Source organism: Hipposideros armiger, unplaced genomic scaffold (genome assembly GCF_001890085.2).
Source record: "Hipposideros armiger isolate ML-2016 unplaced genomic scaffold, ASM189008v1 scaffold_1159, whole genome shotgun sequence".
NCBI classification, from domain to species: domain Eukaryota; kingdom Metazoa; phylum Chordata; class Mammalia; order Chiroptera; family Hipposideridae; genus Hipposideros; species Hipposideros armiger.
The window spans coordinates 435,506-452,228 of NW_017732509.1; the positions used below are offsets into that span (position 1 = coordinate 435,506).

General features: G+C 39.4%; 1 protein-coding gene and 1 pseudogene across 1 annotated transcript in view; one reads left to right on the top strand and one right to left on the bottom strand.

Annotated features, from left to right (window-relative positions):
• Positions 1 to 228: 228 nt before the first annotated feature.
• TXNRD3 (thioredoxin reductase 3) overlaps positions 229 to 16,723 on the bottom strand; it is a 34,168-nt gene continuing 17,673 nt past the window's right edge. The window contains exons 10-15 of the mRNA XM_019632668.1: positions 12,455 to 12,531; positions 10,656 to 10,812; positions 6,364 to 6,471; positions 2,981 to 3,076; positions 579 to 713; positions 229 to 383 (exon numbers count right to left, since the gene is read on the bottom strand). Of these exons, the coding sequence (XP_019488213.1) occupies positions 321 to 383; positions 579 to 713; positions 2,981 to 3,076; positions 6,364 to 6,471; positions 10,656 to 10,812; positions 12,455 to 12,531 (636 nt within the window). The 3' untranslated portion in view covers positions 229 to 320. The remainder of the gene's footprint in view (positions 384 to 578; positions 714 to 2,980; positions 3,077 to 6,363; positions 6,472 to 10,655; positions 10,813 to 12,454; positions 12,532 to 16,723) is intronic.
• On the top strand, positions 15,057 to 15,511 carry LOC109376619 (protein S100-A11 pseudogene; annotated as a pseudogene).

Sequence of the window (16,723 nt, forward strand, 5' to 3'; positions counted from 1 at the left end):
CAGAGGGAAGCTCGGTTCTTGAGTTCCAAGTTCTCAGACATGGAAGAGCGTCAATCTTAGCTCACCTCACATGGGTTCCGAGCTAAGATGTCAAGGAAGCAGTGTAACTGCCTCTCCCAGTCAGCTGGGACTGCTGAGCAGACACCCACTGCCGCCTGTCTCCTTGTCTACGGTCTCATCTGTGTGTGAAAAAAGCCCTGCACTGGGCTTTATGCAACAGAACAGGTGTCCTGAGTACAGACTCACTTTACCCAACAGAGTTCTTATCTTTGAAAGAAATAGAAATAGACAAGGGAGACTAGATAGCAGCAGGTCTAGCCTCAGCAGCCTTTCTGAGAGATGTCTAGTCCCGATGACTTTGTGATTTCCAAAGTGGTGAATACCTGTTGGAAAGGAAGAAAACAAATTTATATTTATGTTCATCATTGCTTTAAGTAAATACATTCTGAATATTACATCTATTCTCCTTTAAAATATACAAAGTAGTTGCTAATACAAAACTTTCTGAAAATGTGCTTTATAATAATTTTTCATATTTGCCAATTGAAGTCAATTTAAAAAACCTCCCATTTCTGTACCTCACCACATGTGGGGTGAATTCCAATAGTGTCATCAAGTAGCTGCTTCGTGAGCCCACATTTCATTGCAGCTGCAAATCCTTGGGTAACCTCACCGGCATTCGGTCCAAGAATATGAAATCCTATCACCCGATTCTTTAATACAGAAACAAAAACGAAGGGAAGCCCAGTAGGTTAATGGCCTGAATAGGAATCTATTCAAGTTCACAATTCAAAATAACATCTCCTACAGAAAAAGAACTAACTTTGAACTCAGCAGAGAACATTACTATGAAACTGAGCAACTATAATAATCTGTTAAATGAGCCAATAAATGCACACCCAATATAATCTGCACTCAACTTTACTAAAAACAAGCAGTTTACCCACTGCATGAAGGAGGGCATTTCCACTTAGTACGTATGATGGGAATTTCCGAATTATGCTGAGATAGTGCTAAACACTAACATACAAATCTGAATTAAAATCCAACATTGGAATAATTCTAAGGCAACAGGCTTCACTGGAATTGCAGTGATTCCTGGCCCAGGAAGCAAATTGCCCAGTTCCGAGCATAACTAAGCGGAGATCAAGGAGTGGCTGGTGAGGAGGCTTTTCCCCAGGACAGAACGTTAGGAGGTACAAGGCACATGTGATGAGCAGGCTACTGAGACAGGAAGCAATATTTGCAGTGTATTTCCAAGGTACACTGCATTTAGGCTGTCCTTTTGTCAGCGTTTTTTAAATTATTATTATTATCAGACGCTGGTCTTTTGAACTTCAAAAGTATGTGTACAAGAGGTCGAATGCAAAAGGGCAGCAGAGGTCTCAGTATGGGAGAAATATTTGCCTACTCACATTCTAGAGAGAGAACAACGGTTCAAAGCAGTCAACTCACACATATCTACTGGTAGGTGCTCAAATGGACAGCTCAGGGAGCAGCGTTTCTTGAAGGGTAGTCACAGGCCATGGGGGCTGTGGGTGAAAAGTGGAGTTTCCAGGGCCCCATGGAAGGAGACTGACTTGGAATCTCTGAGGTGGTGCACTGTATGTATAGCAAACTGGCAGACAGCTGAGACATAGTAAGGGCATCTGATGAAAATCCCCATTTAAAAATGAAAATGGTACTTCCAAAAATGAACTAGTGCCATCTGTTGCAAACATGCGTATGACTTTGCCAACAACCCAATATTTGACCAAATAACGCAGCTCTGTGCTGACTGCAATAGTTAATTTATAAAGCTTAGATGACTGCTTTTCAATGTAAAGGAAAGCTATAAAAAGAAAATCAGCAATGACGTATAATCTATTAAAAAAAAAAGAAAATGAAGGGGCAGGTTCTATGAGAGAGAAAACTTTATTCACAATTTTTACCACACAGCTACAGTAAAATAGGTAGTATTAAGATAATCTTCTAGAAATAGATATTTGGACAAAAGTAGAAGAAAGGCACAAGCTCTACTGAAGACAGTGGGCAAATGGGGTTCGTGGGGACAGATGAGGGTGAGTGGAGGGAGTGTCAAAGGACAGAGAAAGGGTCCAAAGAGGGGTAAACAGACCTAGAAATTCTGCCTCAGGGCTGACAGCCACCTCTGTCAAGAGGTTAGAAATAATATGAAAGCTGCAAACCTTGATTTCTGCAGCTGCTCAATCAAACCCCATTCCCACTCACTTTAGGGGGCCACAGTGCGTGCAGTGTTTCCCTGCTCCCTTAGGAAAGGCACCCACAACTTCATGACAGTAAACTCAGATTATTCTGTAAATTTTATATAAATGTAGCTGTTGCTGTTCATATTTAACTAATTTTATGTTTTATCTCCCCAGATAGATTATAAACTCTTAAAAAGGGAGGAACCAAGTGCTAACACTGCTTTCTACACTGTGCTCCTTTTAAAAGAAGTTATAAACAAGCTGTGCTTTCAACTCTGATAATTAGGACAGCTGTTGTCAGTTTCATGCTCATGGGGAAGGCAGAAGCCTCCAGCAATGGGTTCTCCACCCACGGCTTCTTCTTTAATGAAATCATTAGGAATTAGCTAATTAACTAGTTTTCACTTTGTGCAAGGATTTCCTTCTAAAGGCTTTTTGACACACAGTCAATTTACAAAATGCACATAAAGATACACCTTATATTTTATTAGTTGATGATCAAAATTTTCACTTATCTTCTAGTTCTAAACTACTAAGTTAGACAGATCTGGGAACAGACAACTTTCAATGACTATTTTTGAGAAGGTATTGGTAAGTCTCAATTATACTCTATCACTTGCTCAACCTCTGCAAACACATTAACTGGGTAACAGTTTGAAGGATTTATGCCTTGCCCTGAAAACTATGTTTAAGGAGATTATAAAAACCAAATACTAGAATAAAAGCTACATCTTAAAATTGGAAGCATTTCAGCTTCCAATTATATTACGTACATTGTCAAATTTATTGCAAATTATCTTTGCATAACAAGTATTGTTGTCTCTGCCGGCTACTGTCCATTCAAGAGGCCAGAAAAAAGTATGATATACCTGGAAGACAAGAAGAGGCAGAAAGAGGCCAAGATTAGCATAGACGAAAACCACTCCTTGATATGCTCTTTAATTATATAAACATGGAATCTCTATAACAGCTTTCAGAAATTGAAATTTTCATGATCTCAACTTTATGTAGCCAATGCGAGCTCCTGAGCCAGAGCTCCTAAGATGCCAACCTCACAAGTATGTTGACCTTTCTTTTGCTCTGTTAGTCCAAAAAAATCTATTAACTAAATTCAATTTTTAAACATTTACAGAGTACTACTATCCAGGGCAGTACACTAGGCTCTGTGTAGTCTGAAAAGGTAAATAAAGACTTAGATCCTGCCTTTGACAAGCTTACAATCTGCCCACAAGGTTCAATTTTCAAACCAAATCTAGGAAAAGAAGAGGAGATACAGTTCAACCCACTGAAAGATATTAAGAACATTACCTATGCTACTCGAAAGCCTTCATTCTAGCACGGCTCAGATTCCTCAATCTGGCTCAGTCACCTAAGAACCAGAAAAAACACAATGTTCCCCCCCTCCTGCTTGTGATGGCTACTCCCAGTGTTGTTCCTCCTAATCGCTTCATACAGAAGGCAATGGATTAATATTTGGTGCCAGCATAAGAAATGTATTCTAAACTACATTGGTCTCTGACTTATAATGGTTCAATTTATTGTACAATTTCTCGACTTTACAATGGTGTGAAATAGTACTTCCAATTTTGAATTTTGATCTTTTCCTGAACTAGTAATATGTGGTAAGATACTCTCTTGTGATGCTGAGCAGCGGGAGCAAGATGATTTTGCCCAAATGTACAGGTACACTGTTTTATTTTGTTTCGCTTCATAGCACTGCAGAGACACTGCATTTTTTACATAAAGATTTGTGGTAACCCTGGGAGCAACTCTATCGGTGACATTTTTCTAACAGCATTTGTTCACTTTGTCTCTGTCACAGTTTGGTAATTCTTGCAATATCTGGAAATTTTTCATTATTACATTTGTTATGGTGATCTGTTATCAGTGATCTCTGATGTTACTATTCTAATTGTTTTATGGCGCCACAGACTGCTCCCATATAAAATGGCAAACTTACTTTATAAATGTGTGTTCTCACTGCTCCACTGACTGGCTGTTCCCGTCTCTCTCCCTCTCCTTGGGCCTCCTATTCCTTGAGATACAAATGCTATTGCACACTTAATAGACTACATTATAGTGTAAACATAAATTTATATGGACTGGGAAACCAAACAATTCATGTGACTGGCTTTGTTGCAATACTTTGCTTTATTGTGGTGATCTGGAACTGAACCCACAATACCTCTGAGGCATGCCTGTACTCTAAAAATTTGTATTAAGTCAGGCCACCAGAGAGCACAGCCCTATTCTGGCCCCTGTAAGATTTATTTATTTATTTTACTATATATATGGTAGGTGAGTTGATGTGCAGTGAACCTTAGGATGAAGACCTTAAACAAATCCCACAAACTTGGGGAACTTTTTTACTAGAAAGACATTCCTTTAACTGGGGTATGACCTGCTATATTCTTCCTGTCTCTCTATTTTAATTTCTCATTAATTTAAAAAAGTTTTACAACTAAGTGGTAAATTCATAATTGTTACCATCAATTTTCTGACACCCAAGTGGAAATTCACCACTGAAGAAAGGATGACTCATCACAAGGAGTTACAGACACTGATCAAACAATGTCCTCTAAAATATTTAAGTGTCTCACTGAAAACAATCATCTACAATAACATTATGAAGTTTTAATCATACATTTTCCCTACACCAGAAGTGTAAGAAGAGTTTCAGTAAGTCATTAAATGGTTTAACTAGGTAAGTATCTGTGCTATGGTTTAAAGTAATTCCCAGTAATAAATTAAAATGTCTTTAAGAGAGAGGACTTGAGATCTTGATTCTCTTTTGCTTAAAACCTCAAGTAGTAATAATCCTCAAACTTTTTATTCCCCTATCCCTCATATGTTGGTAGGATGTGCAGAAAAAAGCCACTCAAGCCACTCACCAAAATGTAAGAAAATATTTTAAGTTTCTTCTGATTGAACAGGGTGCGGGTAAAGGGTAGGTGGAAATAAATGTGTAGAGGACATCTCTGTGGGAGTCTGAATGGCCCACAGCCTACAAAAGACCAAAAACCCTGGGAACTGCCCACCTCCCAGAGCCATGTTGACGAGCCATGAGTCTGGCTACCATCATACCAAATGGAAGTGGTTGTATGGCCGACCCAACTCGGACCAATCAAAGGTCCTCTCTCATAATTGAGAATTGAGACTGAAAATGGTGAGTCAATGAATCCTCCTAAGACCAGAACTATGAGATAAATCAGAAATAAAAAAAGGCCATATTTTGGCTTCTGTGTACATTCGAGGGGCAAATAAAGTCTGTCTGCGGGAACGGAATGAATTGCATGCATGCACACAAAGATACACATAAACCTCAAGCAAGTAAAAGAAAGAGTTGAGATAGTCTTCCAATTTCTGGTTCTTTTCTGTTCCTAAGGACTTGATACATTCCTGCATTCCCCAAAAATCCCATAACTTGCACTTCCTTGCATAAGCTTACTCAAGTAGATGTTTGTTATTTGGAATTCAAAAGTCCTAATGTATACATTATACTTCTCTCTTTCCCCAATTGTATTATTATTAGTTTGCAAGAGAGACAGGGTTAAAGTTATTTAATTTCTGGGCCAGCTGAGTGGCACGTTGGTTAAGAGCTGGCTTGGGACGCCAGCTTTAAGCAGCAGGGCCTGGGTTCGGATCCCACGTAGGGCCAGTGACACTGCCCTCTACAGCTAAGATGGTGAACAACAGCTCGACCTGGAGCTGGGCTGCTGTGAGTTGCCAATGATGGCGTAGGCTACAGTCCCTGCTGCAATGGGCTGCCATAAGCTACCGTGTGTGGCTGGCAGCCAGTTTGAGCGGCCAGCAGCCACTCTGAGCTGCCAAGAGCCACCGTGAGCGGCTGTCTGGTGGCCGGCAACCGATCTGCCTCACCCAGGAAGAGCGCAATGATAATACCAACATGGGCCAGTGAAGCGATGTCCTCCACAACTAGACTGAAGGACAAAACAACAGCAACTTGTCTATTCCCCTCTCCCAATTCCCCAATAAAATCTTAAAAAAAAATTATTTAATTTCTAATTTTCCTAAAATAAGACAATTTACTACAATATAACTGTTAAATAACTTGCAAAATGACAAAATAAAAAGTGAGAAGACAGCTGATTAAAAGGGAAATTCTTAGGAAGTAAACAATAAAACACAATCTTACTTCCAGGTTCTCTTTTTTATATACTTCAATAGCTTTCTCTTCAGATAATCCACAGCAGCCATATTCCAGAGGAGTAAACACTGTAGTTGGAACATTAATATAATCACACTGAAAGATAAAAAAATTAAATGTTTTTATTTTGTGTTATTTTTTAATAAAATCTGTATCACATACATTTGTAAAAGGAAATAAGTAAGTCAAGGTCAGTGTAACAGATTCTGAAACAAGCATTTCAGGGAATTCTAAGTTACACTAAAGGAGACGGGGTGAGCCCGACTCCATGGCATAGACCAGAGGTGTCAAACTCAATTAAAACACGGGCCATTTGGTGCAACAGGCAAGATTCACACGGGCCACATCACATTTACAAATTTTGTTAAATTTATATTCTGAAGTGAGGATTCAGGAATATGGATAGGATAATTAAAACACTATATAATTGCTTTTATTTAAACATTTATTTTATTTAATGTATTTATAAAACTAACATTATTCTTTTTTACCCGAGTGCTCTTTTTAACCTTTTCACTATTGGGATCTGTTTACATTATGTGACACTGAGAGTGGCAGACATATCGCTTCCAACCGTCGCCGGAACTGAGCGCGTTTATACAGCCCCCAGGCCCCCAGGAAAGGCACTGGGCCACGTGTATACTCGTCTTCAGTAGTTAAAGGGTTAACGAGGGAATTGTGTGTACGGTATTGCCTCCATCTCCCCTAAGCGCTATTTTCTTCATAACAATTTTTTCTATTTTCATGTTATTTCAGAGCATTGTGGGCCACAAAAAATTACCTTGAGGGCCGCATGCGGCCCGTGGGCCACCAGTTTGACACACCTGGTATAGACGATGTGCTGGCCTGCGACCGATGAAAAGGACTGGCTCTCTCAGATCCCCAACCTCAGACTTCCAGTCTGAAAACCACACAGTTGAGGTGGAGGTGGTGCACTTCTTTGTCCCTACACACACTTTCTAAAATGTTTTTTTCCATCCCCATGATTCTGGACCCTACTTTCCTGGAGTACCTCCGCTAGGTGACCAAGAATTATACTATTTCACTGGAAGCTGAGGCCACTCATTTCCAGTTCATTAAATGGTCATTTCATTTAATAGTGCCACTGAGACGTCGAGCAAAGCAGTGGCTCAATAGTGTGGGACTGAGTAACTGCCCTGGACCATCCGGGGGAGATGGCATGTGTGCACTGGAGGGCTAACACGGGGCCAGGATCTCGAGTCCTGTGGGTACGACGGATCCCCTTCAGACGCTTTATCAGACTGAGGCACAGCACAGGTGTGGATTGCACAGGAAGACTGCAGACTCTGAACCCTACATGCTATCTTCCAGCAGCTCTGTGTGTCTGCCTATGGGAAAGCAAGCACAGGTAGCATCCCTGCCTGGATGAGAGAATGTGTTTGTGGCTGTGTGTAGAAAAGTTGGAATGCATTGGCAGAAGCATTATTAAAACTGTGTGTATGGAGAGAAAGCAGTGTGCAGGGCCAGAGAGAGTGGAGAGTATAACCAGAGATGAAGCTCTGTGTGTCTGCCCAGCCACAGCCCCCCATGTAGTGTTGTTGTGGGATGACACTGCCCACAGCACATGTCCCCCCAGACCCTGCCAATAAGTTACAGGTGATTATGTCAGGGGTGACATCTAACCCAAAGAAAGGTAATGCGTAAGCTAGCCAGAAATCCATGCGGAAAAACGGACTAGGAGCAAAGGAAGGATTCCCCCAGGTGGTAGTGGGACAGGAATAAACACGCCTGTAGAGCTGTAGCCACGTTAGGCTAATGGAAGGGCACCCTGTGAAGCCTGCACCTTTGTGCTGGGGCCCCAGAGCAGCTGTGACCCCAGGATCCAGCCCTGCTCCAACTGCAGTGAGGCCCAGCCCTAGCACGGTCGTTGTTCTTAGTCATTATGTGATTTGACTTACTCATATGTGTGATCCTTATAATAAACTCCCTCAGTTTCCCTAGTTTGAGTGAGTTTCTATTTTACCCAGAAGGAAAACAAAACAAAACACCACCAGGTATCCCTGCATCAAGGTGATTTGTGTACAATATACATCAGCCTAGTCTTTCACTTAAAATGCTCTAATTCCATTTCACGTTTGTGAACCTTAAAATCATGGGTCAGCCAAGCATTTGTATTCTTTATCCAACAAGGCTAGAGAAAATCACATAACCAAGTGGACTGTCTTAGTATTTTCTGACTTCTCTTAGGCTCTCAAATGCTCATCAGTTTATTTATTGACCAGCAGCTGACTCCATAATCCATGGCTTACAGTGGAAGCCTCACCTTCAACAAATGTGTTTCCTGTGTCATATCAATTAAGAAAAATCAACAATTTCTCAACTTTCCTCCCTTTCACCTAAAACACTTTCTCCACATCTTACACTATCTTCTCCACTTGAACTTGTCTTCATTTTGTCCTACCTGTAGTCTTCCTTTCAGTCCTGTATCTTTAACAGCTCTCTTTCTGCACACACACTGGTCTGTCTTCTAATCTCTCCATCCCATGGCTACCCTGACTAACTCCTTAAAGCATTAGGCAACTACTCTGCTTCCACATACCCTGAAATGTTATTGCACTTTGGACAGGCTAATTCTTCTTTAAACATTTAGTATTCCTGGCCCCACCCATTAATGCCAGCAGAGCCATGTGCCCAAATGCTCCTCATCCACCAAGACCTCCACATGTACACAAGGTCTTCATTCATGACCTTACAAGGCACCTGGGGTGATGATATAAGCAGCACACAGCATCCCTTATGAAGAATATGTGCCTAAAACTTTTCACCTGAATCTAATCATGCAAAAACAATCAGAGAAATTCAAAATGTGAGACATCTGGATTCATCAAAAGTCAAAGTCATGAAAAGTAAAATGAGCAAACAGGTAAATAAAGGCAGGAGCTGTAACAGATTAAGAGAGACTTAGGAATTAGAAGGACCATGTACTGTGTGTATCAAAACATGTGCACACACACACTTAATGGACAACTGAGGACAAATGTATTACTGCATTTTTGTTGAATTTCTCAGCTACCAGAATGGAATTGTGGTTACGCAGGGGAATATCCTTGTTCTTAGGAGATGCATGGTAAAGTATTTAGGGGCAAAAACATCATTGATGTCTGCTATTTCAAAAAGCTCAGCCAAAAAAATTGTACAAGCATTTATGTACATACATATATAGATCTTCACAAAAAGAGAGAACAAAAATGTCAGTGTGAATAACTGGGGAATTGGGGTAAAAGGGTAATATGGGTGATTGTTACTCTTCTTTCTATGGTTTGACATCTTTCTAAATGAAAAGTTGGGGAAAATAAAGGTCTTCAACAGCTCCCACTGCCTCCAGAAGGCCCTACTGATTCTTTACCGTGCCATCAAAGATTTCTTATGATCTGGCATCAAATCAATTTCCAGCCTCATTCCCAAATGTACTCCTCTATGACCAACTGCTCTGCCTGCGTACACTCCAGAATGCTGTAAATATTGTGGATGGGACAATCCTTTGTGTGCAACAGAACATTCAGCATTTCTGACACCCACCCAGTAAAACCACCTCCCTAGCTGTTGTTCACCCTCCAGCACCTCCGCATGTCCATGTACGCAGCACTTCGGATGCAGGAGACTATGACCCCCTCAGCTGCGAACTCCTGAGTTCTACTCATAGTCCTAGAACAAACCAAGCATGCCGAGCCTGGGGATTTCGTGTTATCTACTTATCAAAAAAGCCCTTTGCCTCCTCAATTTTGAATTATTCTACAAAGCCCATCCCAAATCTTTGATCAAAGACTATGAAAAATGGAGAACTGCAGAAATCACCTGATTCACATCATCAGTTTTGCAGATGGTAAAACTGAGGTGCAGAGAAGTGAAAAGATTTGACCAGGCTCACACACCAAGTAGGCACTGAAGGCAGGGCCAGCATCCCGATCCAGTCTGAGTACCCCTCCTAATCTGTGGCAGTACAACCATCCACCTGGGAGTCCTCTTCTAATCCCTGCAGTCAGAATTAACTGCTCCTTGTCTTACTCGTGAACCCCACCTATCTAACCCCTTGGTGCTGGAACCATGTCAGTCCTTTGTATATCACCCACCCAGCACATCTTGCACATAGCAGATATTAAAAAAATATTTATTGAAAAAGTAAATAAATTAACTGTAAATGATTTATCTGTGAAGAATCCTTTACATGCAAAACAAGCACAGAAGTATTATTTGTACTGATTTTTTAAGGTCATAGCTTTATTTAGATATTATCTCAAAAACAGTAACAAGAAATTTACCTTTTCTAAACGGCCCCCAAAAAGTCTTCGAGCCAACAGCTTGCCCGCCTGTATGGCGACAGGAGTGAGCTCAAGTTTACCCTCCAGAACATCCCCAATAGCATAAACATAGGGCACATTGGTCTGTTCCATATTGTTTACTGGTATCTTGCCACTCCTATTAGATTTTGGAAGGGAAAACAATATATTACGACTAATTCTATACTGCTAGATGACTAACACTATTCCAAGAGACAGAGTAAATACACAGAGAAAATACGTCTCTCTGAGAACTATGCACCGCAGGTTATCAACTGTCTGTAAGACCAATAGCTTACAATAACAGGGGTTTCTGTAGCTCCAAAAGAAAACACATTTCTGGTTGATGAAGCCATGCTAGTGTTTTTGGATGATGATTATGTTGCCAGATTTCCCCCAGAACTGCACTTATAGCTTTGAAAATTTTCTCCTTGCTTCACCCAGGACATAAAAATTCACTCTAAATCAGACAGTAGGTGAATACGTCTCCACAATTATTTTTTTAAATCATGCATGAGCTCTTTAAGACATACAATAAATAGTGACTGGTTAATGAAAAATTAATAACACAGAGCTACGTCAGTATTTACTGTAAAATAAATTTATGTTTTCAATTTTAACAGTTTTATTGAAGTATAATTTGGTGAGTTTTGACATGTGTGTGCACACACCTGTGAAACCATCTATCATCCCCAGAGTTTCCTCTTGCCTCTTTGTAATCCCTCCCTCTGCCCTTCCTATGCCCTCTCCTCAGACGACCACTTATTTACTTTCTGTTACTGTTCGTTTTCATTTTCTACACTGTTATATGAATAGAATCTTATAGTATATATCCTTTTTTTTTGGCCTGGCTTCCTTTACTCAGAATGATTGTTTTGAGATTCATCCGTGTTTTTCACATACCTTTTGTTCATTTCTTCTTCTTCTTTTTTAATCTAACTTTTTAAAAAAATTAGTTTCAGGGAGTATTCTCGGCCATAAAAAAGAATCAAATCTTACCATTTGCAACAACATGGATGAACCTTTAGAATATCATGTTAAGTGAAATAAGTCAGGCTGAGAAAGACAAATGCCATGTGATCTCACTTATATGTGAAATCTAAACAACAGAATAAATGAGCAAACAAAATGGAAATAGATTCAGAGATATAGAAAAAAAACTGTTGGTTGCTAGATGGGATGGGGGAGAAGGTGAAGGGATTAGAAAGTGCAAATAAGTAGACACAATACAGTCAAGGGGATATGAAATACATATGGGGAATATAATAAACGATGTTGTAAAGATTATGTAAGGTGCCAGATGGTCACTGGACTTATCAAGGGGATCACTTTATAAACTGTAAATGCATGACCAATGTGCTATACACCTGAAGCTGAAGCAGAATAATACTGCGTGTCAACTATAATTATTGGGTTGTCGGAAAAGTCATGACGCATTTTTGCAACGAAAAACAGAAAAAATATATCATGACTTTTCCGACAACCAATACATATGGTCACGGGAGGGAGAGTATAGCATAAAGAAGATAGTCAATGGTATTGTAACAGGTATTTAAGATGTCAGAGGGGTAGTAGCTTGAGGGAGGGAGGTTATCACTTTGTGAGGGGTATAAATGTCTATTATGTTGCTTTGTACATTTGAAACTAATAAAAAATGTAAAACAAAAATTTAAAGTATTACAAATTTGCATCTTAGCAATTAAATGAAAATTTCTAAGAGGTGATCTGTAGAAACATTTTGCTTTGTGCAACAATAGTGCAATGATCCCACATGTACATACTTCTCATTGATTTTGACACCAATCTTCTCCAAGCCTATTTTCCTTGTACAGGAGTCACGACCAATTGCTAACAAAACCTGTATTTAGAGAGAGATAAAAAACATAAATCATCAGTATCAAGAATGAAAAAGGCGGGCCGGCCAAGTGGCGCATTGGTTAAGAACTGCCTTGTGATGCCAGAGGGTCCCAGTTCGGATCCCACATATGAGGACCAGTGACACTGCCCTCTGCAGCTAAGATGGTGAATAGCAGCTCGACCCGGGGCTGGGCTGCCGTGGGTTGCCAGCGACGGCGTAGGATGCAGTCCCCTGCTGCAGTGGGCTGCCATAAGCCACCGTGTGTAGCCGGCAGCCAGCGTGAACGGCCAGCAGCTGCCATGAGCGGCCGTCCAGAAGCCAGCGACTGATCTGCCTCGCCTAGGAAGAGCGCAATGATGGTGCCAACTTGGGCCAGTGAAGCAACGTCCTCCACAACTAGACTGAAGAACAAAATGACAGCAACTTGTCTGTTCCCCTTCCCCCGATTCCCCAGTGCTGTTCCCCTCCCCCAATTCCCCAATAAAATCTTTAAAAAAAAAGAATGAAAGAGGGAACATCACTATAGATCCTTCAGACATTAAAAAGCTAATAACTATTATGAATGTCCTATGCCAATAAATTTGACAGCTTAGATGAAATAGATTCCTTATTTTTTTTTGAGGTCAAAATGCGTTTTTTTAAATTGAGGTATAATTGATATATAATATTATGTTAGTTTCAGGTGTATAACATAATGAGTCGATCTTTGTATATAATGCAAAATGACCACAATAAGTCCAGTTACACCCATCACCATACATAATTACAATTTTTTTTTTATGAGAACTTTTAAGATCTACTCTCTTAGCAACTTCCAAATATATAATACAGTATTGTTAATTATAGTCAGTATGCTGTACATTACATTCCCCAAATAGACTCCTTGAAAGACACAATTTACCAAACTTACATACAAATCTGAGTAACCTTATGTTGTGTGCTAAATTATGTCCCCACCAAATCCATATGTTGAAGTCCTAACCCCCAGGACCTCAGGAATGTGAATGTATTTGGAGAAAGAACCTTTAAAGAGGTAATTAAGGTAAAACAAGGCCACTAGGGGAGGCCCTGATCTAATATGATTAGTGTCCTTACAGAAAGAGCAATTAAGACACACACAACACAGACTGAGGAGTGATCATGTGAGAACACAGGGAGAAGGCAGCCATCTGCAAGCCAATGAGAGAGGCCTCAGAAGAAACCAAATATGCTGACACCTTGATTTCAGACTTCTGGATTCCAGTGCGAGAAACGAAATTCCCTTTGCCTAAACCATCTTATATTTGGTTATGGCAGCCCTAGCAGACTAATATCCTCTATACTCATTAAGGAAACTGAATTTACAGTTTGTAAACGTCCCATAAATTAACTCCAGACCCAGATGACTTCACTGGTAAAGTCTACTGAACACCTAAGTAAGAAATAATACTGGTACACAAACTCTTCTAGAAAAAAGGTGGGAACTTTCCCAAACTCCTTTTTATGAGGCTAGCATAAACATCTGAAACCAAAATAAAAAAAGAATATTTAAATAAAATTATAAGCCAATATCCTCATGAACACAGACACAAAATCCTTAACAAAATCTCAGCAAATCAAATATAACAATATGTAAAAAGGATAATTGATCATGAGCAAGTGAAGTTTGTCCCCAAAATACAAATTTGGTTTAACATGCAAAAATCAATCAATTTAATTCATCATATTAACAGAATAAAGGAGAAAGCAATTTAATCATCCTAATAGATGTGAAAAAAAGCATTTGACAAAACTTAACACCCTTTGAGGATTTTAATTAAATCCTCAATCCTCTCAGCACACTAAGAATAAAAGAAAACTTCCCCAACCTGACATAAGGCATTTGTAAAAAAGCTTACGTCCTAATAATCATGAAAGACTGAATGCCTAAGATCACCCATAAGATTGCAACAGGATGAGGATGCACATTCACAATTTCTATTCATCACTGTACTAGAGGTTGTAACCAGTGCAACAAAGCAAGAAAAAGAAATAAAAAGCACGCAGATTGGAAAGAAGAAACCAAACTGGTTTTATATGCAGACATAAATCATTTGTATTTTTATATACTACCAACTAACTGCTGAAAGTTATAATAAAAACTTAAAAATACCATTTACAATAGCTTGAAAACTGTCAAATATTCACTAAACCTCAGCAAAATACATGAAAGGCCTCTAAAGCAAAATAATATATTGCTGAGAGAAACTAAAGAATATGCAAATAAGAAACGATATAAGAAGTTCATGCATTGGAAATATCAATATTATTAACATGTTAGTTCTTCCAAACTGATCTATACAATACAATCCCAATTAAAATCTTGGCAGCCTTTAAAAAAACAAAAATTGGCAATTGTTTTTAAAATTTATATGGAAATATAAAGGAACTAAACAAAGTTGGAGGGCTTTTCCTGGTCTAAGATTTACTATAAGCTTCGATAATCAACGATGTGGAGCCAACCAGGTAGAGCTCAGCGCACCACTCCCAGCTCCCAGCCTCTGCGCCTCACTCCACTCTCACATGGCAAAAATGTCCAGCCCTACAGAGACTGAGCAGTACATCGAGTCTCTGATTGCTGTTTTCCAGAAGTATGCTGGAAAGGGCGGTAACAAGAGCAATCTCTCCAAGACTGAGTTCCTAACCTTAATGAATACAGAACTAGCTGCCCTCAAAAAGAACCAGAAGGACCCCAGTGTCCTTGACTGCATGATGAAGAAACTGGACCTCAACTGTGATGGGCAGCTAGATTTCCAAGAATTTGTTAATCTTATTGGTGACTTGGCGGTAGCTTGCCATAACTCCTTTACCCGTTCCCAGAAGTATATCTGAGGAGCTCTGGGAGCTGGCCTCCAGACCACTCCTACGCCCGGCGCACCCACCACCCCATGCAGGCCACTCCTGCTGATAGCAATAAAACATTATTGTTTCTTAAAACACACACACACACATACACACACACACACACTGATATAATGTGGTGCTGGTTAAAGGTGACAAATGGTCAACAGAATAAAGACTGCAGAAACAGACTGACAGTTAAGCTGTCAAATGATTTTAACAAAGGCACCAAAGCAATTTAATGGAGAAAGGAAAGTGTTTTCAACAAATGGTACTGAATACCCATATGGAAGAAAAAGGACCTCAATTTCTACCTCACACCATAAACAAAAATTAATTCAGGATGGATTACAGATCCAAACATAAAACTATAAAGCTTCAAAAAGAAAATATAAGAGAATATCTTCACAATCTTTGAGAAAGCAAAGATTTCTTAGAGCACACAGAAAGCATTAACCATAAAAAAAAACTGATAAACTGGACTTTATAAAAAATTTAAAACGACTACTCATCAAAAGATGCCATAAAAAATAAGTAGGCAAGTCACAGGTGGGAAGAAAATATTCATAATACATATACCTAAAAAAAAATATCCAAGATATACACAGAACTCCTGCAATTCAAGAATAAAAGTTGAAATAACCCAATAAATAATGACACAAAGATTCAAACAGACATTGCATAAGGGAAAATATATAAATGGCCAATAAACACATGAAAAATTGCTCAACATCATCAGTCATCAGGAAGATGAAAATCAAAACCATAAGATACCACTACACATGCATTAGAATACCTAAAATGAAAAAGCCAGCCAACCCAAAATGTTAGTGAGGGTATGGCACAACCAAAACTCTCATGCATGGCTGACAGAAATATAAAATGACACGATCATTTGGAAGCTGTTTGGCAGTTTCTCAAAAAGTTAAACATAGGCGTTACGGTAGGACCAAGCATTTTCACTTTTAGGTATTTATTTACCCATGAGAAATGAAAATATATGTCCACAAAAGGCTTTATACTAGAAATTTTCATAGGAATTTAAGTCACAATTAGCCTAAACTGAAAACAGCCTAGGTGTCCATCCACAGGAAAACGAATAAACTGTGGTACAATCATACAACTGCATATTCATACAATTCATACAATAAAAAGAACTACTGATACACACAACAACATGGATGGATCCTAGAAACATCATTCTGAATAAAAGAAACCAGATATCAAGGAGTATCTACTATTAGGTTCCATTTCTTTGATTACAAGAATAGGCAAAACTAGTCTATGATGACAGAATCAGAATAGCGTTGCTTAGGGTCAGGGAGTGGGAAGA